This window comes from Thunnus maccoyii, chromosome 24, assembly GCF_910596095.1.
Source record: "Thunnus maccoyii chromosome 24, fThuMac1.1, whole genome shotgun sequence".
NCBI lineage: Eukaryota > Metazoa > Chordata > Actinopteri > Scombriformes > Scombridae > Thunnus > Thunnus maccoyii.
In genome coordinates, this window is record NC_056556.1 from 2,981,888 (window position 1) to 3,005,556 (window position 23,669).

General features: G+C 38.2%; 2 protein-coding genes across 3 annotated transcripts in view; both read right to left on the reverse strand.

The window, feature by feature from the left end:
* Nucleotides 1-11,722, reverse strand: part of LOC121891850 (NGFI-A-binding protein 1-like) — a 43,942-nt gene extending 32,220 nt beyond the window's left edge. The window contains exon 1 of the mRNA XM_042404484.1: nt 11,640-11,722. The gene's annotated coding sequence lies outside the window, so the exon portion shown is untranslated. The remainder of the gene's footprint in view (nt 1-11,639) is intronic.
* The window catches only part of mfsd6a (major facilitator superfamily domain containing 6a), a 31,087-nt gene continuing 19,063 nt past the window's right edge, over nt 11,646-23,669 (reverse strand). Inside the window, exons 7-8 of one of the 2 annotated variants that reach the window (XM_042404456.1) lie at nt 14,260-14,337; nt 11,646-11,732 (exon numbers count right to left, since the gene is read on the reverse strand). In XM_042404456.1, coding sequence (XP_042260390.1) covers nt 14,290-14,337 — 48 coding nt within the window. In that variant the 3' untranslated portion in view covers nt 11,646-11,732; nt 14,260-14,289. Of the gene's footprint in view, nt 11,733-14,259; nt 14,338-21,326; nt 23,608-23,669 lie in introns of those variants that run through there. The other variant, XM_042404455.1, reaches the window with a different exon arrangement.

Genomic DNA, 23,669 nt, shown 5'->3' on the forward strand with positions numbered 1-23,669 from the left:
GGAGCCTCTTCATATTTCACTTTTCAGGAGACGCCTGTTCGTTTAATTTCTGCAGCGGCTTGCCTCTCTCTCCCTCTCCCTCTCGTTTTCTTCTTTTCCTTTTCTTTTCCCTGCAACTTTTTTTTTTTTCCCTCCCCTTCCCGTCGTCTTCTTCTTCTTCTTCTTCTTCTCCCCCCCTCCGGAGTAGAAACACATTTCAATGACACGCCCACGCCTGGGCCTGTCAGCCCCTCGCCCTGTCAGAGCGCCCACGCTGCTCTGCTCCCCTCTGTCTCCTCCCCTCCCCTCTCCTCCCCTCCCCTTCCCACCAACCCACATCCTCAACACTTTGCGCTCTAAAAAAGCAGCTCTTTTCATCCAAGTTCCTCTTTTGGAGGAAAGAAAAAAAATAAAAATAAGGAGAGGAACAACAGAGCAGCATGATTCAGTCTCCAGGCGGTGGTAGTGCTTGTCATGGAGTGTCCCTTTTCATTTGGAGGGAATATGGGTTACAGGATGACTATGATGCCAAAAGCAGGAGTTAAAATTTAAAAAAAAAACTCCTCTTGAGTTTAGTGCCATTTGCTCCCTATTGTCGTCTCCACCCAGTATTATGTTGGCGTTTTGGGTGGCAGACACACTTTAAACGGGCGTGACAAAAAAAAAAAAAATGTTGTGAAATCAAAAACAGCTAAGCAGCCAAGCAGGTTTTCTTTCCATAAAAGAACAACATATTTCTTGAATTTACAACAGAGGCCACGGCATTGGAGAGTTTGAGTGTGTGTGAATATGCAGGGCTGAAGCCGGTGTGTTTGCACAGCCTCCCCGGTTAGCAGAGTCTTACTTTGTGTCTGTTGAGAAAGTGTGGGATGGTATGAGCGGCTTATGTCTGACTGAACACGTGTGTGCCTGCGTGGGCGGGGAGTGTGTATAGGGGCGATATGTGTGTGTGTGTGTGTGTGTGTCTTTGAGCACACATTACACTTGTGTGGGCGTTTTGGGCAAGGATGTGTGTGGGCGTAGTGTGCGTAGGCGGAGGTTATGTGACATACAGATAGAGACTGCAGTGTTCCCGCAGTGTGTTTATGTGTGTGAAACTTTACTGCAGAGTGTGGACTGCAGAAACAGCTATAGGGGCCCTGCTGCCTGCAAATCTGCCAGCATGGAAATCTGCTGCCTTCACATCGCATGTACCTCTACTTTAAGTCAAAAATTACCTGCATGAGGAAGAAGCCTGGAAACAGACTCTCCTCCCTGGAAAAAATGTCACATATTTATATTCAGCAATCATGTTATTATAGAGCAACAAAGTCTGCATTAGCGAGGAGGTTGGGGATGTTATGTAGTATGCCAGAAAAAGATCGAGTATGTCCCAATACATAGAATCTCAAATGCAATATGCTAAAAATACCAGGATGTTGGGTCATGCATACCGCGTGCAACAGTGCATACTTTATAAGGGCAGCTGCAGTACGAGCTAAAAGTAAAAACTAGAAGTACGCGATGTATGTGAACGCAGCATATGACTCAACAAAACTTTCATACGTGACATCGCTGTTCACTTCCCGTTTCTGACCACGAGTCAGCATTGTTTTTTTTAAAAACCAAGACCACAAATGTCCCCGAACCGTAATCACGTTATTGTAGCCATGATGATGAAGGTCCCCTATTTAAATTACATTTACATTTTCTATGTAATTTACAGGTATTTAACAGTTAATTTTACAGAAAGGTTAGTGCAATTTCGTACAAATAATGAGAAAACATTAAAAAAAAGGGTTATGTTAGTTGGTAGGTATCCCCTCATTATAATTGGATTCATACGCAGTTGTTAATTTGCAGAAACCACCACACATTCTGTAAAATGTCCTAAATATTAACTGTTATATACCTGCAAAATACTCAGGAATTTAGTGTAAAATGAAGGAGCCTGTAAAATAAAGTGTTACCCGAATTTTAACCAGATTTCCAGAATATCAGAGTAAGAAAATTGAAAGTAATGTGTGTTTCCATCCACTGCCATTTTGCGACTATTTGGAGTTGGCATCTCAAGATAAACAGCTGGTGATGCTTTTTTTCCACTCGGGGCCATTAAATAATTTCAGAAGAAGAGGGTGCAACGAGGTGACGTAATTAAATAATGACGGAAGATGATCTGATGTTTCCGTCTGATGCTGTTTTTCATCTTTTCAGTGAAACGGAAACGTAAGTTGACGTTTAAGTCTTAGTGTACGCCATGATTTATTCACTAAATCTGTTTCCATTGCAATTTGTCGCATTTTGATTTTGTCGATTTGTCGATTTTTTCACCTCAGAAAAGCGTAAAACCTTTTTTTTTTGTGAGAATTTCTTGCATTTTCCGTGTTTCCACTCAGGTTTTTTTAATGCACCAACTGCAAATGCGAATATAAAGACATAATCTGTATTGGTTTTGGAAGACACAGAGAAATGATGTCGTTCTGCCAACGGTTCGTGTTGATTTAGAGTTCATGGACAAACATATGCATTTTGTCGTTTCATTTGGAGGACTTGTTGTGCCCAAGTACGGAAGTACTGGACTTCTGAAGGACATCAAGATTTCAGGACAACAGGAGATTAGAACAAGTGATCTAATTACCGTAGAATTTGGATAGAAATTCTCAGTATTAGGTTTCAGCTTTTTAGAAAGACTGATAAAACCCTTCATGAGAAAACTGTCCGTCCGATGGTGGTGGGACAGATGCTATCTCAAAGAGAGGACAACATACAAATCTGAGTCTTTAATATCATCAGAATTCGATTGAATATTAAAAATGACGTGTTTAAGGCAAGAATGGTGTGTTATCACATCCTGACACATGCTGATGATGACTCATCATCTAAAGTGGGCTCAGTTTGTGGCCTTGTGGTTAAAAAGATTGTGCTGCAGCTGAAAGGTTAAACTGCTATGAAATCCAATCTGCTGATCAAGTGTGAATCACTCTGCCGCTCCGTCAGTGTGTCTGTTTGTTTTGTTTCTTTATCTGATGCTAACATGCTACATGTGGAATTCTATATTTCTGAGAATTAAAAACACATTTTTTCAGGTCAAAGTTCATGTTTATGCTTATTGGAAAAGCAAAAAGTGGAATGACGGCTGATAACCACTAACCTTAAGGATGTTAACCGCGGAAGCTACGTAAACTAACGCACAACGTTATGGCGGTAAATTTGTGAATTTATTCCAAATTGAAACAGTTCTGAAGCAGTCAAGTGTGTCTAAATTATTGTGCTACTGTTACCGCTAATGTTAAGATGCTAACAATGCTACAATACAGACTTTCTACTGGCTAAACTTTTTGCAGATGTAAATTTTTGCAGAGTTATTTAAAATGTGTATGACGTAGAATCATTTACGATGCAATCTGCATGACTCACATTCCAGAAATTTTAGGATCAATCAATCAATATTTGACATACTTGGTCAGAGCTGTTGCTAACATTTAGCTAATTTCCTTGGTAACACTTCTGGGAATTTGCACATGAACAAGAGTTTCAATTCTGCGGTTACACACATGTTTCATATTGTTCACATGTTTGTTTTGTCTGATATTTTTTGACTAAATATTTTATAATGTGACTTTCTATGTAAATAAATAACAGTGAACAGTGAAACATTTACATTTTTCATAATTTGGGGAGAAAAATATTTACAAAAAAGTATAACTGAATGGTTAAATAAACACATAAAATGTGGGATTTTGTGATTTTGTGAACTACTCAGACATACATTTGTACAGAGTTTGGTTGGTGACTCATCAAAACCTTCTTCACTTTCTTTCTTCAGCTCTTCTGGGGAATTTGGACTTTGGATTCATGTATATATATTTTTAAGTCTGTCTAAAGCTCTGACTCTGTTGTTGTTGTTAAAGCACAACTGATTCCCTGATGATTAACTGATGTTATATTGTGTAACTCTGAAGTTTTACAGAACACAAACACAGAAAATGTAAAATGTGAAAGGTATTGTGCATCACATCAGAGCTTAAAAACTCAAATAAAAACAGTACATTTTTATATTTGGTGCAAAAAGGAGCCCAGAAAACTCAATCTCTGTCAGGGTACAAGTGATTTTAGTGCCATGATTTATAAGGTTTTGTTTTTGTTATGCTTTAAAACCGAAAACGTCACCTCAAGTGTAAGTGTGCATCATTTGATGTGTAATGAAAGTAGTGGGTTCAGAGAAAAAAAAGGCCAGGCGTCATTAATGTGCTGGAGTTTTTGCTGCTCTTAAAATGTTACGTGTGGCACCTTTAAAGCTTCGTTGGGAGGCCCTGTAGCTCCCTGCTGACAGGTCGTGGGCTGACGTGGAGGGGATTTGCCCATTTTGGCCACGTACGGGCCTCAGCGACCCTCGCGCCCACGGCATCCTCACCCTGAGAGTGCTGCTGACGTCTGACATGTCTGCTATCTCCAGGTGGAGGCTGACGCTCCCTCTGCCACAACCACCCACTGCAGTCAGAGAGAAACCAAACGGCCTTCGATGTGGTGTGCGTCTGTGCGTGACAAAGACGCCTCAGCTTTGAGCTTATCTGAAGGTGTGATTAATCTGTTAAGTGTATTAATTTGGGGCTGCTACCGAAAGGTCACGACTACCTCTCAGATCGCCTTCAAACCTCGAGGACTGACAGTGCTGAGATGTGACAAAAGATGAACACTAAAGGGGAAAAAAAATCCCTTGCAGGAAAGGAAGGAGAAGATAAGAAAAACTGGTGGAAATGATGAAACAATGCGAGCTACAAGAGTGTGAGCAAAGTTGAGGCAGGCTTTGAAGTGAAGCCACACATTTTGCATGATTATTGCTGTTAAGTTTTTGATCTCGAGCCAGCAGGCACGAAAAACAACAGCAGCTTGGGATTAGTCTCCCCCCCACTCACACGCCTACCTTGCCAGCATAAGTCCCTGACTCAATTAGAAAAAAACCTCTGCAACTTAGGGCTCCTCACGCACAAGTACCCACATCGCCCTGCCCACGTCCCTGCAGCACATCACAACCAGCATCACTTTAATCGCCAAGCACATTGAATGCACAGGGATTTGTCTTGGTGACATTAATGCAGTGACGTGCTGACAAACTAATGTACACACTGATAAGACAGTGCCGAGACAACGGGGCCAAACACACAGAGGAAATAAAAATGTATCTGCCTTTAATTAAATATCAGATATCATCCACCGAGATCACCGCCTGCACAAGAACTGACAGGAAAACCTGTGACTACTGATTGTTTTTGTAAGATTGTTTTGTTCATTTAACCGTTCAGTGGTGTTATCTGCCAACTGGTACTCAGTTGAAAAGCAGCTTAACCCAAAACTAAAAGAAATGTCAGTAGAGTTTGGTGTCACTGGAGAGTTTTAGTCTCATGATGGTCTGAATGTTGATTCAGAGGCTTTTGTTGAAGGTATTAAACACTGGTGCAACATTGTCTCCTAATAATTATTTTAATATACGACTAAATGGTGGCAACTCTAATGCGAGACAAGATGATTCTGCAAAATCCCGGATTACATTCAATGCCATGTAAAATTTGTAAAATTCTCACTTTCTGAAATATCTGCTCATGGAAACTACAATATGTTTAAGGTTTGGCAAATAAAATATGGTTAATTTAAGGGAGAGATTGTGGTTACAGTTAATAAAAGGCAAATGTTAAAGCTATATTTTTCTTCTTATCAACAAATCTCATGTTTGGAGCCAAACCAACAATGAACTTATCTACTATCAAGTATTGTGTGTGTGTGTATCCAAAGCCTGATATATCTTATTCCTGCACTGGGTGACATGTTCCTTCATCATGAAGAGTTTGGTCATGTTAGTTTGTTTAGAAACGGCTCCAAAGACTAAAAATTCATCACATTTTCAGTCTCCGGAGAGTAGTTCTGTGTAATGCAGACACCACTGAACATATGCAGGAAAGCGGTTCTGTTTACAGCTTTAATAGCTTGTTGTGCTACGAATCACAACCTCTGGACTTTGTACTGAATTGCAAATTTCTCAAATAACCTCAGTACAAAGGATGTGCTCATGAAGGTGTTGCACTTGGGAGTGCACACAAATGCACACGGTGTGATTGTCAGATTATCTGTTTTGGAAAGTAACAAAACTTGAATGCAACCTCCCCAATTTCAACGACGGAAAGGTGTGGGGGAGAGAGGTTTCAGATGCTGCTTGACGACCAAGCAAACACTTTGTTTGAGACAGACTGACAGGCTACAAAATCACTTTGGTTAAGGTTTGGCAAAGATTGTGGTTTTGGTTAGAAAGTGAACTTTTTTCAGTATCTAACCAAGACCACCATCTTTCCCAAACCATAACCAAGAACTTTGAATCATCTAAACAGGAAAAAGTGGATACTTTCGGGAAAACAAATGAAATACGTTCATGTTTTGCAGATTCATTCATTTTGTGAACTTTGCAGACATGTTCATTAAAAGTTTCCTCATTATGTTTTTTTTTTTTAAAAAAACAATCTGTTTTAGATTTCATTCAATTTATTAGTTTATTTGTCAGGGACAATGCTCATTGATGCAGTGGTGGAAAGTAACTAAGTACATTTACTCAAGTACTGTACTTAAGTACAGTTTTGAGGTACTTGTACTTTACTTAAGTGTTTCCATGTGATGCTACTTTATACTTCCACTCCTTTCAGATGAAGATTTGACACAATGGATAATATAACAAGCTTTTAAAATACAACACATTGTTAAAGATGAAACCAGTGGTTTCCAACCTTTTTGGCTTTTGACGTCTTACAAAAAGCAGTGTGTAGTACTTTTTCATGCAGGACTTTTACTTGTAATGGAGTATTTTTACATTGCTGTATTGGTACTTTTACTTAAGTAAGTAATCTCAATACTTCTTCCACAACTGCATTGATGAACATATACTGCATATGTTAACCCTTTCATGCATGAATTATTAAATCACAGAGTAATCATTTTTTTAATGTTTGTTACCATGTATGAAAGGGTTAATATGCAACAAAACGTTGCTATTGTTACATTTGTCTAACTTTGTTTTAGATTGAGTTGTATCAAGAGGAATTTCTGTTACTATGTGACAGACAATAAAGTTTCTTGTTTTTAGGTTTTCGTATCTGTCTAAGGACAACAGATGAAGATTAGCCTCTTGGGCTAACTCTGGCTCATTAAGTTTGGCTGGTGCAAAGTATAAACTCATTCAATCTGAAAATACCATCAGTGTCCTTGGAACAAATAACAGACGAACACCAGCATATCAAAAATGTTGTGTTAAATTAGGGTTAGAAACAAGTACTATTATTTTTGACAAATCAGGCATAATTAAAGAGTAAACTATAAACTTACTGGGAATAAAACCTGGCTATGTTTTGTCCTTTGACCTTTTGAACCAAACAAGGTATTGAACCCTGTACGTGTGAAACCCAATCCCTCTTCTCTTGCTTCCTGCTAAAACCTCAATCAGATACCATCACTCAGCCCGAAGCAGTAAGGCTTCACCTGTAGAGGTTTTCCTCTCAGGTCAAACTCATAGTTTCCACAGAAATTCATTCAACTTGCGTGGTATGTTAGGTCAACCCTCTCTCCTGGAAATGACACTCATATACAACGAAATTTCAACAGCAAATACGTTTTGCGGGAAATGAAATGCTGTTGAATCATGGTTTGGATTGGAGCATCAGCCGCAGGCAAATACCTCATGATCTGTCTGCTTCTGCTCTTTTTCTTTCCTTTGTAGACTGTTGTGTTGTTATCTCTCTTTCATTTAACCTTGTATGTCAACACTTAGTAACTAAATGCTTTCTGTGTGAGGAGCTATAGAAATGAAATAGACTCCTTTGTTAAATTCAAGAAGTAAATGTCTTTATTGTTATTGCATTGTGACTGTGACCATAAGAGATTAACGTGCAAAATGCTGCCACTACAATCCAATACTACTTAAATGTTCGTAGACATGTTGCTGATTTGTTTTGTATATAAATGTAATATTTAAACTTGCATATGTATCTTATAATTAACTGTTATACTACTTCTGTGTTTATTCAGTGTAGTGAAATAAAAACATCCTTACTGTTTAAAATTTGCAGTTTTGAACATGCAAAAGCCCCAAACTTATTTTTTCATCATATAAATTAAAGTTATATTCATGATATAATAAAAGAGTTTCAGTGTGAAATTTCTGTGTATTTCTCAACAAAACATTATAGTTTCTCCAACGTTTACAACCATTAGTGATGTAAACAAACCTGTAACAGCCTCATAAAACATGAATCACCTGCTTTATATGATTGAAAGCTCCAGAGTGGCTACTAAAGGGACCTTGAGGTGGGATTATTCGGTCAACTGTTGTTTCCAACGTCAAGAATGAACTTCAAACTTCAACTTTTAGGTGCACGAGAAGCCCTGAAAGTGAAATATCAACATCCGAGTTTCTTTAACAACTCCATCTGGTGATGAAGATCATGTGATATTATAGAAAGCTCTGGATCTGAGTGGACCTCGAGGTGAAAGTATTTTTTTCAATCAACAACTCAGATGTAGTTGTTGACTAGTTTCTATATTGAAAGTACTGCATTTGAATTTTGGTGGTCTCGGTTCCTTTTTGTGTGGTTGCAGCTTTGATAAATTTAAGTTAAAACAAAGTAAAAATAGGATTTTTCCTCTTCTTTTCTTTTCCGAAATCAGCATGGGTGAAAGTCAGATTTTTGAAAAACAACACCCTTTCACCCTGATAACCCATTGGTTGGGGATGATCCCTCCCTCAGCAGGAAGTAGATCATAACAACAGTGACTTTAAAGTTCACTGGAGTGTCAGCTGAAGGCTTTCATATGTAAAGTGCAGCTCTCCTGCTGAGCTGAGCCGGCCCTGCAGGCTTGCGGGGGCCGGAGGAGGGCCAGGCGGGGCCGGACTGGACCGGCCTGCTGGGCTGCTGGGCTACCGGCCGCCCACGGAGAGCCTGGCTGAGTGGGCGTCATCTATGGAGCGATTGATCCCAGCCAAGACAAAAAGTCTCCCTGTTGTCCTGCTCGACCAGCAGCAGCAGAAGAGCTCAGAGTCACTGCAGCAACATTATACTACATATACACACTCATACTACTTCTACTACTACTGCTGCTTCTACTTTACTCCAATTATTACTACTTAGCTTAGTATACATACTACTACTAAGAGAACTACCACTAATAACTAACTTTAAAGTACTACTGTAGAGTATATAGCAGGGTCTGATGGTATGAAACATGAGCTTTTTTTGCCTCAGATATAATTGTGTTTTCGGAATAACCACAACTATTTTGAGAATGAAAGAAATGCTTGATGTGAAAAAAAAGAGTATTATGACTTACAAATATGTGGAAGATAAGATGTAGATTCCTGTAAAAACAACTACAAAATGCTTATTATTAGATTTTTGAAGGTGTCATAAACACACCTGATGATTGAAATCTGTGAAGTTTGTGGTGAAACTGACAGCAACAACAGCCAATAATCAATACATAACAACACATAGATGTTCTCACTCAAACCAAATAGTCTGACTTTATAGAAGTCAAGAGTGACACCTAGAAACTAAATATACCTGCTCAGATGTGCTTGACGTTAGGAGGATCCTTCTGCCCTCTAATAGCAGTTATATCTAACAAAAAACAGTAACACTGGAGGTCAAAGGTCAGATGGAACAATATAATCTTGTGGCCATGGAACAGTTATGGAGGACAGATATGTATCTGCTGTTGTTGGTGGTTTCCGTTAATTAATGCCATTGCGTGAGACAACGGTGGAAAATATGAGGCAAAAAAGTTAAACTTTTTGTACAGTGCTGTAGTATGACTTTGGTATCGCGCCAGTCTCTCTCCTTTGAAGTCCAGGCAGCCGTGCTGGGGGGGCGGCTGCTGTGGGTTTGGTGTGGAGGTGTTTGCCTGGAGAGGGGGAAAGGTCACAGCTACAGAGTGCACATCTTTTACACTCTATAATTCGCTTCACAGCTGAGCCGTGTCGTGGCTGAGCTGTTTATCAGCTGCTGAGCGAAAGAAAAGTACCTGTAGGTTTTGTTGGCGTCTGCTTGATGATAACTTTTATGCATTGAGGGAGTTCTGGAAACTTTTGGGCGTGAAACCAGAAAAAAAAAACCACACATTCATGGCAAAGATACATGGCTGTAAAGAAGAAAAAATGCTTAAAAAAAGCACAAGTACTGAATTAAAAGCCTCTGAGGACGTCAAAATCACAGCAACTGGTGTGAAAACATGACAAAAAACTAGACATAAAGATACAGTATGACAGAGTATTTGTAATATAAAATAGTAAACTACACTCTAAAATTAGCTTTTATGCACATTTTGAGCTGCAAAGGAGAGTTTTTTTTCTTACTGTCATTCTCTGTCAGGCTCCTCCATGAAACCAGCTGCTACAAAATAAATGATTTTTCCCACAAACCACGGGGAGGTCCTCTAAGAAAGCTAAATTTGTGCTCGTTTCATTGCCGGAGGCAGCTGGGACGCCTGAAAAGCACCGACGGGGGATCAAGCCGATGAGAAAGGACGTGGTCAACATTTTCTAAAGTTTTTCCTCAAACCAACGTGAATAATTGCCAAAATTTATCAACTGATAAAAAGAAACTATGTAAAGTATGATGCTTTGACCGGAAAAGGCATATTTTTATCCTGAGGAACTGGTTTTCTGAATAATTTCTGCTCCATGATTCCAGTAACTCAAGCTACAAATGGTTTATATAAAAATTATTACATATTTCAAGCTGTTTTTTCCTTTAAACATATACCAATAAATCTTTTTCACAAAGCAACCCTCAGAAAATGTGCTTCTTTCATTTATTTGCTTGGGACAAATGTCATTTCAAGTGATAAAGCAAAATAAACAATTCTTTGATCTCGGATTCGGAACTGGAAAATTCAGGAAATGTCTCCAAATTTCTGTTCCAAAATTTGCATAATTCTGAATATATGTTGGACAAAAAATACCCTAAATCATGTTTCAATTCATCTCTTCAACATCTTCTACCATCTCCTGAGGGAAATATCTGGTTCTTTAGCTGCTAAATGCTCCACTATGTTCACCAGCTAGTCTACAGCTAACTGTGTCTGTTTGCTGTTTGGTGCTGAGCACTGTACTGTACACTACGTACAGTGGCTTTTTAGAGCTTTTTCACTGAAAACAGCTGCCTGCTGTGACTGAAAACGACGATATGAAAGCGCTGAGAATGAACCAAAACAGTAAAGTTACAGCTGGACAGTTAAACAATGAGCTGAAACTCACTTTAAAGCTCCATAATGCCGAGGGGAGCTGTAGAGTCACTCACACTGACAGCTCAGGCAGTGTTACTATAAAAATATCCATTACAGCCACTTTAATGGAAAATTACAGGTTATTACACCCATTTTCTACATATGGGCAATCATTTTATTTTATGATAACATTGATAATCACTACAACAACGTTTAACATGGCAAGAAACATGAGGAGTGTTAAAGAAGACAGAAATTGTAATAAACTGGAATTATCCTTTAAATGTTTGATTATTAAGTGACTCAAATTGGGATCTAAACTTCAAGTTGAGAAGAGTTTAGTGTTGTGTTTCATCCATATCAGGATAGAAGGCTTTACAATGTGGATCATGTGACATAAAATACGAGTTTTCCATCAGTACCTGTAGTTTTATAGATGAAACATAAATCCCTCTGTGATCATCTCACTTTTCCATGAGTGCAGTTCGTCCGTCCTTTTGGTCTGACAGCAGCATCTGTTGGAGGCCACAGATGTCGATGCATGTAGGGAAAATGAGATTTTGCTCTAATTAGTCCAGTTAGTGACACTTCACTCTGTACTACGGCTTTCTCATCTCATGGTAATTATCATCATAATCCATCATTAACCACATCATAGACCTACACTGCTGCTGCTTGTAGTCAGCCTGTCCTCATTGATTTTAATGATTAATAATGCATGTCTCTATTACATAATTATAGAGTACAAGCACACGATACAAGCACAGCCCGGAAAAATGAATCAAATATTGACACCATGAAAAAAGTTGTTGTTTTTATTCAGTTTTCCTTTCAATTATCAGGAAATAAACAGAGAAAAGATGAAATTTAATGGCAATGTTTCAGCTTTCCTCTGATTATTTCCTGATCAGGTGATAGTAATCAATATAAACTGAAAAGCAACTACACTGCTTCCAATCACTAATCTGTTAAAGGTAGAAAAACACCAGCAGTCTGCAGTGAAACACTGGTAACCTCCCATCCCGCTGAGACTGTTCTGCTTTTCTAAAATCATACTTGGCTGGTGAAACAGTGAACGGCTCTGGCAAAAATTTGGAACCATTGTGGCCGGTGGATGAAAATGTTAATTTCCTCCCTTGATAATGATGCATGTCATTTCCAAATGTGATTACACAAACAGAATGGTGTGTAACACGCTCGTAATGTGCTTAAGATGTTTTAAAATACATTACCATGCCTGCACACTGTGAAATGTAAAAGGCACCCTGAGGAAACCTTTTAGGTTCCTCAGATTAAACCCACAGGGGAACCCGGGACGGATCCCTGAGGAATCCCAGGATAAAGGGTATTTAAAACAAAGGTAATTTGAGGCATTTGTGACATTTCAGAGCTGGGGATTTGGTTTCTGGCAAAGAAGGAGATTATTAGGTATGTTTGGTTATTAGAAGAGAATTATTTTAGCACTTGCTTTCATGTGTGCAGCGCTACATGGAAACACAAAATCCTGTTTTAAACCCACAAGAGTAGAGTTACTTCAAAAAAGGTCAGAGGCATCGCTGCAGTCTCAAGCTTTTAAGAAGCAGAAGCTCTCTTGGATGTGACTGGCAGAATTTCTCCTACTATAATTCGACTGATCAGTTGTATAAATGGCTATAACTGTGCCAACATATGCCTGTTAATCACCAGATCACTTGTAAACACCCTAGTGATAAAAGCCATGTGCAAAATTTACATCCAGGACCCCATGAATGCTTCAAAATCCAAGTTTTGAGTGGAGTGGTCTAAAAAAGAGGACAGCTAATGTACAGTATATCTTGCTGCAGCTGCTAGTAAGATTATATTACTGGTTGTGCAAACTTCACTGTAGATATATGGAAATAATATATTGAACTCTTGCAGATCTGGTCCTTGTCTGCATATTTAAAAAGCCTCAGTTAAGTATTTAATTTCAATTAAAGATTAACAAGTCCATATGCAAAATAAACGTCCCTAAACAGTGTTTGTACTGCTAAATAAATATAAAAAGGCACAACTGCACTTGGGATATAGCTATTTTAGTGGGAGTATACATGTTTACAGCAACACCTTTTTATTTTTCATGTCATACAGGATGTTCATTTCTTCGCTGGTGTTGTCAGAAACTTCCCCAAGAAAAATGACAGCATCAGTCAACTAAACAAATGCCCAAAAATGATCTGGTGACCTTTGAGGTGACAAAGCCATGTAACAGCTGTAGGAACTGTGACTCTTGAAGGAAAGGAGGACTTGACTTTTAGCAGCCCATTTCCTACCGTCAGTCATCGCTGGTTTCCATGTCAATGACGATGTTTGTCTAACTTTACCCGGAAATAGTTTTTGTTTCTAAACCTGACCGAACCTTAACCACAGTGGTGTCAAATCACCAAATGATTTTGGAAGTTTTGCACAGAAAAATCATGTTAGTGGTGTCAGATCAGAAGTTTTATAAGTTTTACACCACGTATTTTCTCTTTTAATTTGGACTTGTGTTGTAGAGTTTTTGATAGGAGCCTTCTCTGTTTTGAAGTATAAAGAAATCTGTAAACTCTGTCTACATTTTGGGCCTCTTGGGTTTAAGATGCGAACCGTGAATCGCAACGCTCCTGGTCTGTGGATCTTTGTGGACCTCATCCACCATCTCTCTCTCCCTAGTTTCTTGTCATCTCTGTACTGTCAACTATTAAATAAAACCATAAAATGTCCCCCAAAAATATTTACTACGTACCTGTGAAACACAAGTATAACGTAAGGAACATAAGGTATTTCGCACAGTGGGTGAAAGTCTACCAATCTCCTAAAGGTCCATTAGCGGCTCTGATATTTTGCAACAGTAAGTAGTTTTCTATCAAATCTGTTCTTAAAGAGCCAACATTTGTTGACTTTTTGTGTTTTGAACAACCATAAGGTCAGAGAATTGATCAAGAGCCCGAATCCCTGGTTCAACTGGAACATTTTAGGCAGCAGACTGACTAACAAACGCCTTCAGATATCTCAACAACAACCTCTGATGTGCCAACAACTTACCCTCCATTTAGTCCAGTGGAACAACTGTGGTCATGAATATGATGAACTGTTTGAATGTTGTCCAAACTGCTCCCTGCACTGAAGAAAAAAAAAGCTTTAATAAACATCAGTTAATCAAATGAGGGTTATGAATTGAAAATCAGGTCAATGTCTGAGAAGACATTAACATCAGTGTGCTGTTCGTGGCCAGGTAACAGTGCAGCGTCCTCACCATCCTGTGTAAACAGAGGCGAAGCTGTAAGAACACAGCGAGCACGGTGATGCCAGACCGACCATGACAGCTGTCTGCTCTTATATATCTTAGTCTGCTGCACCCGTTTCACACTGCAGCGCTCATTCTGCTCTGCACACAAATACTGTTAACATTACTCTAAGTCCCAACAGTGAGGCGCTAACGATGCCTTCGGTTGGAGATCATTTCCCAGATCAAGAACAGATTTAAAGCTTCTTAATGGCCAATTTAATTCCAAAAAACTGCATCCTCATCATGATGAAAACTAGAGAATTATGTGTTGGTTAAAAAACCAGCTAGAAACATGTGAGAGGTAGCTGAGAAAGCTTGTGGTGATGTGTGTAGATTCGTTAGGTAGATTGGTCTCCAGGGCTGCAAATAATTATATTTTATTATTTGATTTGTGATTGATCTACAAAACGTCCCCAAAGTGTCAATAGTAAGAAACCAAAAGACCAAGTTGATGTCTTCAAATGTCTGTTTTGCCCAACCAACAGTCCAAAACCTAAAGTTTTTAGTTTAAATTGTTTTTAAAAAGAAACATTCAGTAGGAATTAATGAATGAAATGAATTCATGAATGAAAAAAATATCCATAAAGGCTAATGTTTAGCATTTTTGTCTTTGTCTTCACTCCAAAAGTTGGCTCTTGAGAGGTAATCAAACTAGTCAGTCAGTGATTAATAAGTTTCCAGTCAGAAATTAAAAATGTCAGACAACCTTCAACTTGGCTAGCTGGAGTGTTTCATAGTGAGGTGGCCACCTCGCCTGAAACAAAGACAAAAACCAGAGGTGCTACTTCACATAGCAAATGGCATTAATGTAATCGTTTAGGCTGTTAGAAGTATTCAGATCCTTTACTGAAATAAAAGTATCAATACAGCTATGTAAAAATACTCCATTACAAGTAAAAGTCCTGCATGAAGAATCCTCAGAAAGTAGCTTAAAGTAGTTAAAGTATTGCAGTAAAAGTACATAAGTATTATGAGCTTGATGTAGTTGAAGTATTGCAGTAAAAGTAGTGGTTTGGTCCCTCTGACTGATATATTATTATATATGACATCATTAGATTATTAATAGTGAAGCATCAGTGTTAGAGCAGCATGTTACTGTTGTAGCTGCTGGAGGTGGAGCTAGTTTACACTACTTTATATACAGTTAGCTAGTTTAGTCCAGTGGTTCCCAACCTAGGGGTCGGGGCCCCTCCAAAGGGTCAGCAGATAAATCTGAGGGGTCGTGAGATGATTAATGGGAGAGGAAAGAAGAAAAAACAAAGTTCTGATACACAAATCTGTTTTCAGTTTTTGAACTTTTTCTCTAATCTTTGATTTTTGCTGAAATATTGGATCATTTGAACATTTATTGAAATGAAAGCATGTGAGAAGTTTAGAGGGAAAAACCACTATTTGGTGGAGCTGTTAACAACTCATAGACATGTGAAATGTGACCCCGACTACACACTGCTTTTTGTAAGACGTCTAAAGCCAAAAAGGTTGGAAACCACTGGTTTCATCTTTAACAATGTGTTGTATTTTAAAAGCTTGTTATATTATCCATTGTGTCAAATCTTCATATGAAAAGTAACTAAAACTGTCAGTTAAATGTAGTGAAGTAGAAGTATAAAGTAGCATAAAAGAACCTCAAAATTATGCTTAAGTAAAATACTTGAGTAAATGTATTTAGTTACTTCCCACCACTGCAAGCATCAAATGGGTATTGTGGTGACTTGCAGCTCTTGCAGGATGTTTTTCCAAAATGAGAATAAGCAGCATGCGGCCGTGCGCTACTTTGTCTGCAGCATCCTGCCAATAACACAACTGGCTGTGGTCTTTATTCTGACTCAGACTTGACTCAGGTGGTCCTGAGTAGCAGCGCTGCAGGAGGTCTTACCAGGGTTGTCTGGGGGTTTTCTGAGAGGGCGTCAGCACCGGGCTCATCTTTAACCTGTGACCCTCTCTGCTGTCTGCTCACTTATACTTCACAGTTTAGTCATTTAGCACGGTGGTCTCCAGCAGTTCGCCTTGCAGGGCCAAGAGTTTGCAGGTTTCTGTTACAAGTAAACACTGAAGCAGTAAGTTTCACTACCTGGTTCAACACAGAGAGCCCCCCAAACAGTCAAAACAAACCAATTTGAGGGTTTTAAATACTCAAGGAGGAGTTTGTCATCTACAAATACGCACAAATTACACACGGCGGGCTCTTTTAAAGGCGGATTCTGATTCAGCATGGGGCAAAATTTACAAATAAATGAAAGTTAAAAAGGGGATTTTGTATTTCTCCAGCAAAATCATATACTTGGTACACTGAAGAGGGCTCAGAAACAGCATTTATATCATCACACTGGTTCCCAACCACGAGGCACTTTTAATAATCTCAAGATTAAAAGAAAGAAAGAAATTCTTATGTTACGCAAAAATATGCTTATTTCTATAACCTTTTCTCTAATTTGACCTTTATTCTTGTGAAATACTGAATGTTCAGGCTACTAATGAGACGATATAAAATGAGAAAAAGTCACACTACAGTTTAAGTCCACAGACATTTCCTCATTTTAAGAGGTTTGGGAACTTATGGAGGAAAAACTTACAGAAATATAAGTGCACAGTTAAATAAAAATTAGAACATTTTACAAATATTTTTAGTGGATAGTCAAAAGTTTCTACTTTGTTCTCATGAGCTCAGCATTTTTAAAAATCCTAGCATCACATTCACAGGCTGAGTATGAGCAAGACAACTAACTTAAGTCCACATTTATAATAAAACCTCTGAAACTGGGAATACTGGGCTGTGAAACCAAGAAAACAAAACTTAGTTATGTTCTGTTAATTCACTGAGACATTAATGAAACGCATTTAAGTTGGTCCGGAGTTTTTTGGTGTCCAGAGAGCCTTTTTTTAAATTTTTGACTATTTTTCATGTCTGTGTTTGACCAGTAACCCGACTGAGTTACGTTAAAAGACTGCTGTGAAGAAACCTTCACATTTACAAAACAATAGTTAGTCTTTAAAACCAGGAACTGCTGCTTGATTTCTCTGGACTCTGATATGAGAAGCCTTTTAGCAGGAAGACACTTTTGTTGTTGCGTCCACCACAAAATCATGGCAACAGCAGAAAATAATGATTAGAAAGTTTAGGAATTACACATTTTGAGCTTCAATCAGGTCATTTTGAATGTCTAATAGTTAACAACCCTTCATATCACCTTATCACAGCAAATTCATCTTGCTAGAAATGAAATGCTGCTGAATCACGTTTTCTCTCAACATAACGAGAAAATGTTAATTGTCGTCTTCTTGTGTTGATGGTCTTACAGTTATGTTTTCCTGTTTGAAAACAATTAAGTAATATATGAATTTAATTTCTAGTTGACGTTTTTTATGACGGGAACTAACATCACAGATTCAAAACAACAATCATGCTTCTGAAAAAGTTTCCAGAAATCCTCCTTTGACATTAAAGCAGTTCAGAGCTGCGGAGTCCAGCCGGCCGTCCTGTGATCCCAGAGGTGCTGCTGGGTAATCCGGACACCTCGGTCTCGTCTCAGTCCCTGACGAGAGGAGCCGTCATCACCTTGACTCAACAGATCCTGCCAAGTCGCCTCCTCAGGGTGTCTGGCTCACCTCTCCATCACAGCACAAGGAGGAAAATAAGCTAAAAATAGCCTCAGGTTGTATCTGGGCAGCGGTTGGCCCGGAGACTGATAAGCATGATACTGATGCTTTTAGTTATTGATGGTAATTGAGCACAATTAACAAAATTGACTCTGGATGAGGATATATTATGTTTTGATGTTATGAACACACCATTTATGAGATGTTAACATCTAATTTGAATCCTGTAAAGGCTCAGGTACAGGTAGAGGTTGTGGATAAAAGCTTTTTTCTGCGCCGCTGATTAGTTTTTGGAAGCAAGTATAGGATGCTACGAAGTGGCCTTAATGTTCTCTCCCCTCTAAAATATTATCATATGTACCAGCAAATAACCTCATTTACAGAGACATTTTTCAAAAAATGTTAATGCAAATTTGTTAAATTTGTGCTGGCAATGATTTTGTAGTATCATTAAACATGTTATGGTGGAAATTAAATCACCATCTTGTGAAATTTTATCACTTTTTCCCATAAAGTCAATTAAGTTTAGTTTAGTCATTCAAACCAACGTCTCCACTGCAAAAACAGTCCATGGAAACAGTAGAAAAGTTATGGTTAGGGTTATGGTTAGGGTTAGGGTTATGGTTAGGGCATTATTCCCATTTTTCAAGATTGTATACAAGCTAATTTTTACAATACATTTATATAAATGCAGTATTTTATCAATTACCTGACATAAATCAAACTGTATTTGTATTTTGATGATGTGATTGTGCCATTTAGGAGACGTTACCATCAGATTTGAATTCTCAGGTGTATGTAGAAGTTGTGGATTAAAGCATTTTTCTGCGTCGCTGATTAGTTTGAGTGCATCCAAAGGCAATAAAACCACAAGAGAAAAGAAGCAAGTTAAGAGAAAAAAACAGGATGATGGAAAATGACCTTAATGTTCTCTGTTTCCAGGTGTGAAAGCTTTATTTTGCTTCTGAACATTAAGCTCTAGCAGTGAGAAAGAAGGACTTTGCACTTCAGTTCAGGACAAACACTTAAAAAAAAAAAAAAGGTGGCATCAGTGGCATTTTTCCAACTGTACAGACAGTCCTGTGCAAGAGAGGTCACAGCTGATGTGTCTACAATCATCTGACTGTCCTGCCAAAGTGCCCACAAGCAAGACACTGAACCGATTAGCATGCACGCCGCTCTTTGTTCCAGCAATTGGACGCATCTGCAGGTCAACGCTGCGGTAATTCCCTGCAATTTTCAGAGACGTGTCAGAGAATAAACGCCCCGTCTCTCCTCGACCCCTCGGTGTCATTTAAAATTGAAATGTGCGGCGTTGTTCTGAAGCTCGTGGTCATGACACCTTTGCAGAAAACAACATTATTATGCTGTTCATTATTAAGCACCACGCAAGACAAAACAGCATCAACAACAGCAGTAGCAGAGGGGTTGATGAAATTTCTCCACAGATATCAGACAGGTTGAGTGTGCCAAGACGGTTTTGATTTTATTTTTTTAGTATTTTTTTTTTTTTTTTTACGACAGCACATAGTCTAGTTTTTGAGGAAGCCTATTACTGTCCTCCCACACACACCCATCAGTAGCAGGCGCACCACGACCTCAATAACCCTCCATACACACACACACACACACACACACACACACACACACACATACACAAGACTGGTTTAGTCCGTTTAAGACTCCATAAACTCACCAGCTCTCCCAGAACGCTACTGCCATCAAGTGGTTGATTTTAGACGCAACATCTGCTTTCAAGATCATCCTGCAGCATCGACGTTGACAGATTTGAACTCTCAACCTCTGTCATGTTAACATGAAGGGCTGCAAATAAAGATTACTGTCGTTATCTGCTAATTTGGTCAATAAAATACCTGAAAATTGATGAAAATGACCATCAGTGCTCAAGCTGATGTCTTCAAATTGGTCGTTTTGTCCGACAAATGAAAACATTTTCGTAAAGGAATAAAAAACAGCAAATATTCACATTTGAGAAGTTGGAAGCAGCAAAATATTTTAAGTTTTGCTTAAAAAACATGACAATCAATTATCAAAACAAGTGCAGATGACTTCTTGTTTCTTGCTACCTTCAACCTTGAGAGTTTCTGAGACTGAAAGTTCATTTTTCACCTTCTTGTGGTAAAAGAATGATCCTTTATGTACATAAAAGTGGCAATAAAGCAACATAAAAACACTAAGTATTGCATTAAAAATCTCCCTCAGATAAATGTTGATCTCTTGTGTTTGTTTCCTCTTAAATCTCACTTACGTTGAGAAGTATTATCAGCAAAATGCACTTAAAGTATCAAAAGTAAAAGTACTCGTCCTGCTGAAAATGTATTTATTATTATATATGACATCATTAGATTATTAATACTGAAACCTCAGTGTTAGAGCAGCATGTTACTGTTGTAGCTGCTGGAGGTGGAGCTAGTTTACACTACTTTATATACAGTTAGTCACCAGTTGAGATGATTAAAAGAAGAAAAAAACAAACACAAACTTTCACATTTATGAAATATTGGATCATTTCACCTTTTTAGGCTTCAGTTGTTTAAATGAATCCAACTGAGAAGTTAAGAGTGTCTGAAATGAGACACAACACTGGTTTAATCTGTGACAATGTTTTATATATTATAAGATTATCATGTTTCTTTATGTTAAATCATAATCTGATAAGTAAAATTAGTTTCTAGTTTATCAAATACAGTACACTGAAAAATGGAAGCTTGAACATCTACAACTGGTCTGCTGCAGAATATCATGTGATGACGGCTGAAAGCTTCAGAACAGCTACTAAATGGACCTCGTGGTGAGACTGTTAAGTCAACAAATCTTAAATCTTCATCTCTGAGTTCTTGAGCTCAAAAACAGCAATTTGACCAAAAAAAACTTAACTCAAGGTTCACTTACTAGACTTGTACAGAGTTTTTAATGGTATCTCATGGTCATCATCAGGAGTCTGATGGGAAAAGACAGTAAGTGGATCTTGAGTCTGTTTTTAACATTTTAAATTCATTACTTTCCTGGTTTTTTGTTGATGTATCTGCAGTTATCTTTGACATTTTAAATGATAATTTACACCATAATCAATTATTGGAAAATATTTCAATATTGGGAAATAATCGTTAGCAGCCCAAGTTGTGTTTTGTTTCAACAGGAAGTAGATCATATTTAAGAGGAGAAAGGCTCCTCTCAGACAGACTGTAGTAAAACAAACACACAGTTTACTTTTCAACACAACATACATTTAATAATATTTTTACCAATATGATCAATATTACACTGATACTGTGTTAAAGAGCTGATATTGGCCTTCATCACTGAGGTTCCTCTTTTACCTCAGAGACAGAAATACGTATTTCATTTCTTTCCACTTTTTTCCATAAAACCTCCTTCAATCATCTTCCGACGACGTCAGAAATTCAGTTTCTGAGGCTGAAAAACACTGAAAACTGGAAATTATTTGGCATGAAAATGGGAAACAAAGACAGTAAATATGATGTATTGACTATCGGCAGCTTCAATACAAAAATATTTTGTATGCTGTGTTGAAAATGACAGATCGTCCTGTAGGAGCGTATAAAGGGATCCTTGCTTGACGTCGTAATAAGAAGTCAGAACAGTGACGATAATTAAGAGGCACTTCTTCACAGATCCTTCAGTAAACAATCGTCCGTCTCAGCCAGAAGTTTATCTGCAGCTGAGTCTTCAAACAGCTTTTTTTTTTTTTTTGTCTTGAAAGAAGTGAGAAAATGTGAAACGAAGGTGAGAAAATGTGAAACGAAGGTGAGAAAATGCAACTTCTTTCCACTGCGGGTAGACTTTTAGAGAGTTAGCGCTTCGAAAACGAATCTAATTCACAAGTTTTTTTTGCAAATCACTGTTCTTCTAAAGTGTTACAGTGGCTTCAAATAAACAATTATGCTACCAAGCTGTGAGGAAATAATGGGATTATGTGCAGTAATTACCTTGATCTCAACATAAAGTAAGAATTGTAACTCTCTCAACAATAATAAATTCTAATACAGTAGTTCATCAGTACACGAGGTCATCGCCACCTTTCAGTGTGTTACTATGAGGTCATATCTGTCATATCTGTAGTTTTTATAATTTAGTGAGAAACCAAAATGAAAATGCAGCAACTGACTCATACATACAGGATTTGTGAACATGTAACGTCCTGTCAAATGTTTCTTTCTAGGAGCCGCTAACGACTCTGAAACTAGACACTGCTTATTACTGGTTTAGTCTTTAAAAATATTATATGACACTTGCAGCTGTAGCTTATTGTATGTTTCTTTGTGTTAAATCTTAAATCTGAAAAGTAAAAGTAGTCTTTAATTTATCACAGCTTACATACTGTATGTGAGAAGTCCTTACAGCTCTGAAAAATGGAAATTGAAATACAACTGGGCTGAAGAATATCATGTGATAGGGTTGAAAGCTTTCTACCCTCATCCTCCAGTGTAAAAACTCATCTTCACCCTTTTGTCTGTCGGTTGCAACGACATCGTCAATATAAAATCAGACTGTAGTGGAATAAAGTTTGGTCACTCTGTGTTGTGTTACAATTAATGAAAAAAAAATGACTACAGCGATTTAAAACCATTTGTGAAACAACCTCAGCTGCTAATAAATTCTTCAAAAAATGCTTTTTAATCCATTAAATTTGTGCTGTCAACCGTCTGAATTTCTTACAGTAAATTAAATCACCATCTTGTCAGATTTCCCTACTTTTTTTAAAGTTTATAAATTAAGTTTGGAGAGGCACATTCTTTACATCTGAAGGATTTTCCTTCACGCTCCACCGGTAAAAGGTAGTTAATATAGTGCACAACGCTCACAGGTGTGGATTACACCTTCAGCTTCAACCGAACATTCAAATCCCCCCAAAAAAATTGCAAAAACAATCCATAGAAACAAGTCTGAGTCTTAAAAAACATTTTAAAAACCATCAAACTCTGCTGATTAGAGGAATAATCCACCTGCTTCCAATAAAAATCAGCACTTTTTGAGAATAAAGGGATATTTTTTTGGCCTCATTTCAAGCTAATTTTTTTTTTTTTTTACAAAAAAATCCACATAAATACAGCATTTTGTCAAGATACTGACTCATTTCTAGAGAGTCCTCGTCATTAATGAAACTGTGGTGGAATTATTTCACAGCAACAGCAGATTATTACTCAGATTTTAAGATTGAATTGGAGACTAATCAACCAGTTAAAGATGGATATTTTTGCGGCAATAAAACACACTGAATGAAGCTCCACGTGTGTAAATTAAATTAGTCTCTAAATGGACAGTCAGCCTGTGCTTTCTGCTGTGAAGGCAGGGTTTTCACTGGGGCCTCCTGGGTGCGTTTGGTCTTTGTTGTCCTCGTTAGAGTCCGTGGGCGCTGGGTGGATGGGTTCCGACTGTGCGGACGCAGTGTCGCCATCATCACTGGGGTTTCTGTGTGACGTCGCCACCGCCTCATACTCGGGTGACGCCCGGTCATTAGATACCTAGCAACGAGGAGAACAAACAGTGAGAGCAGCTGACGGGCAGCAAGGTTTACAGTTACATC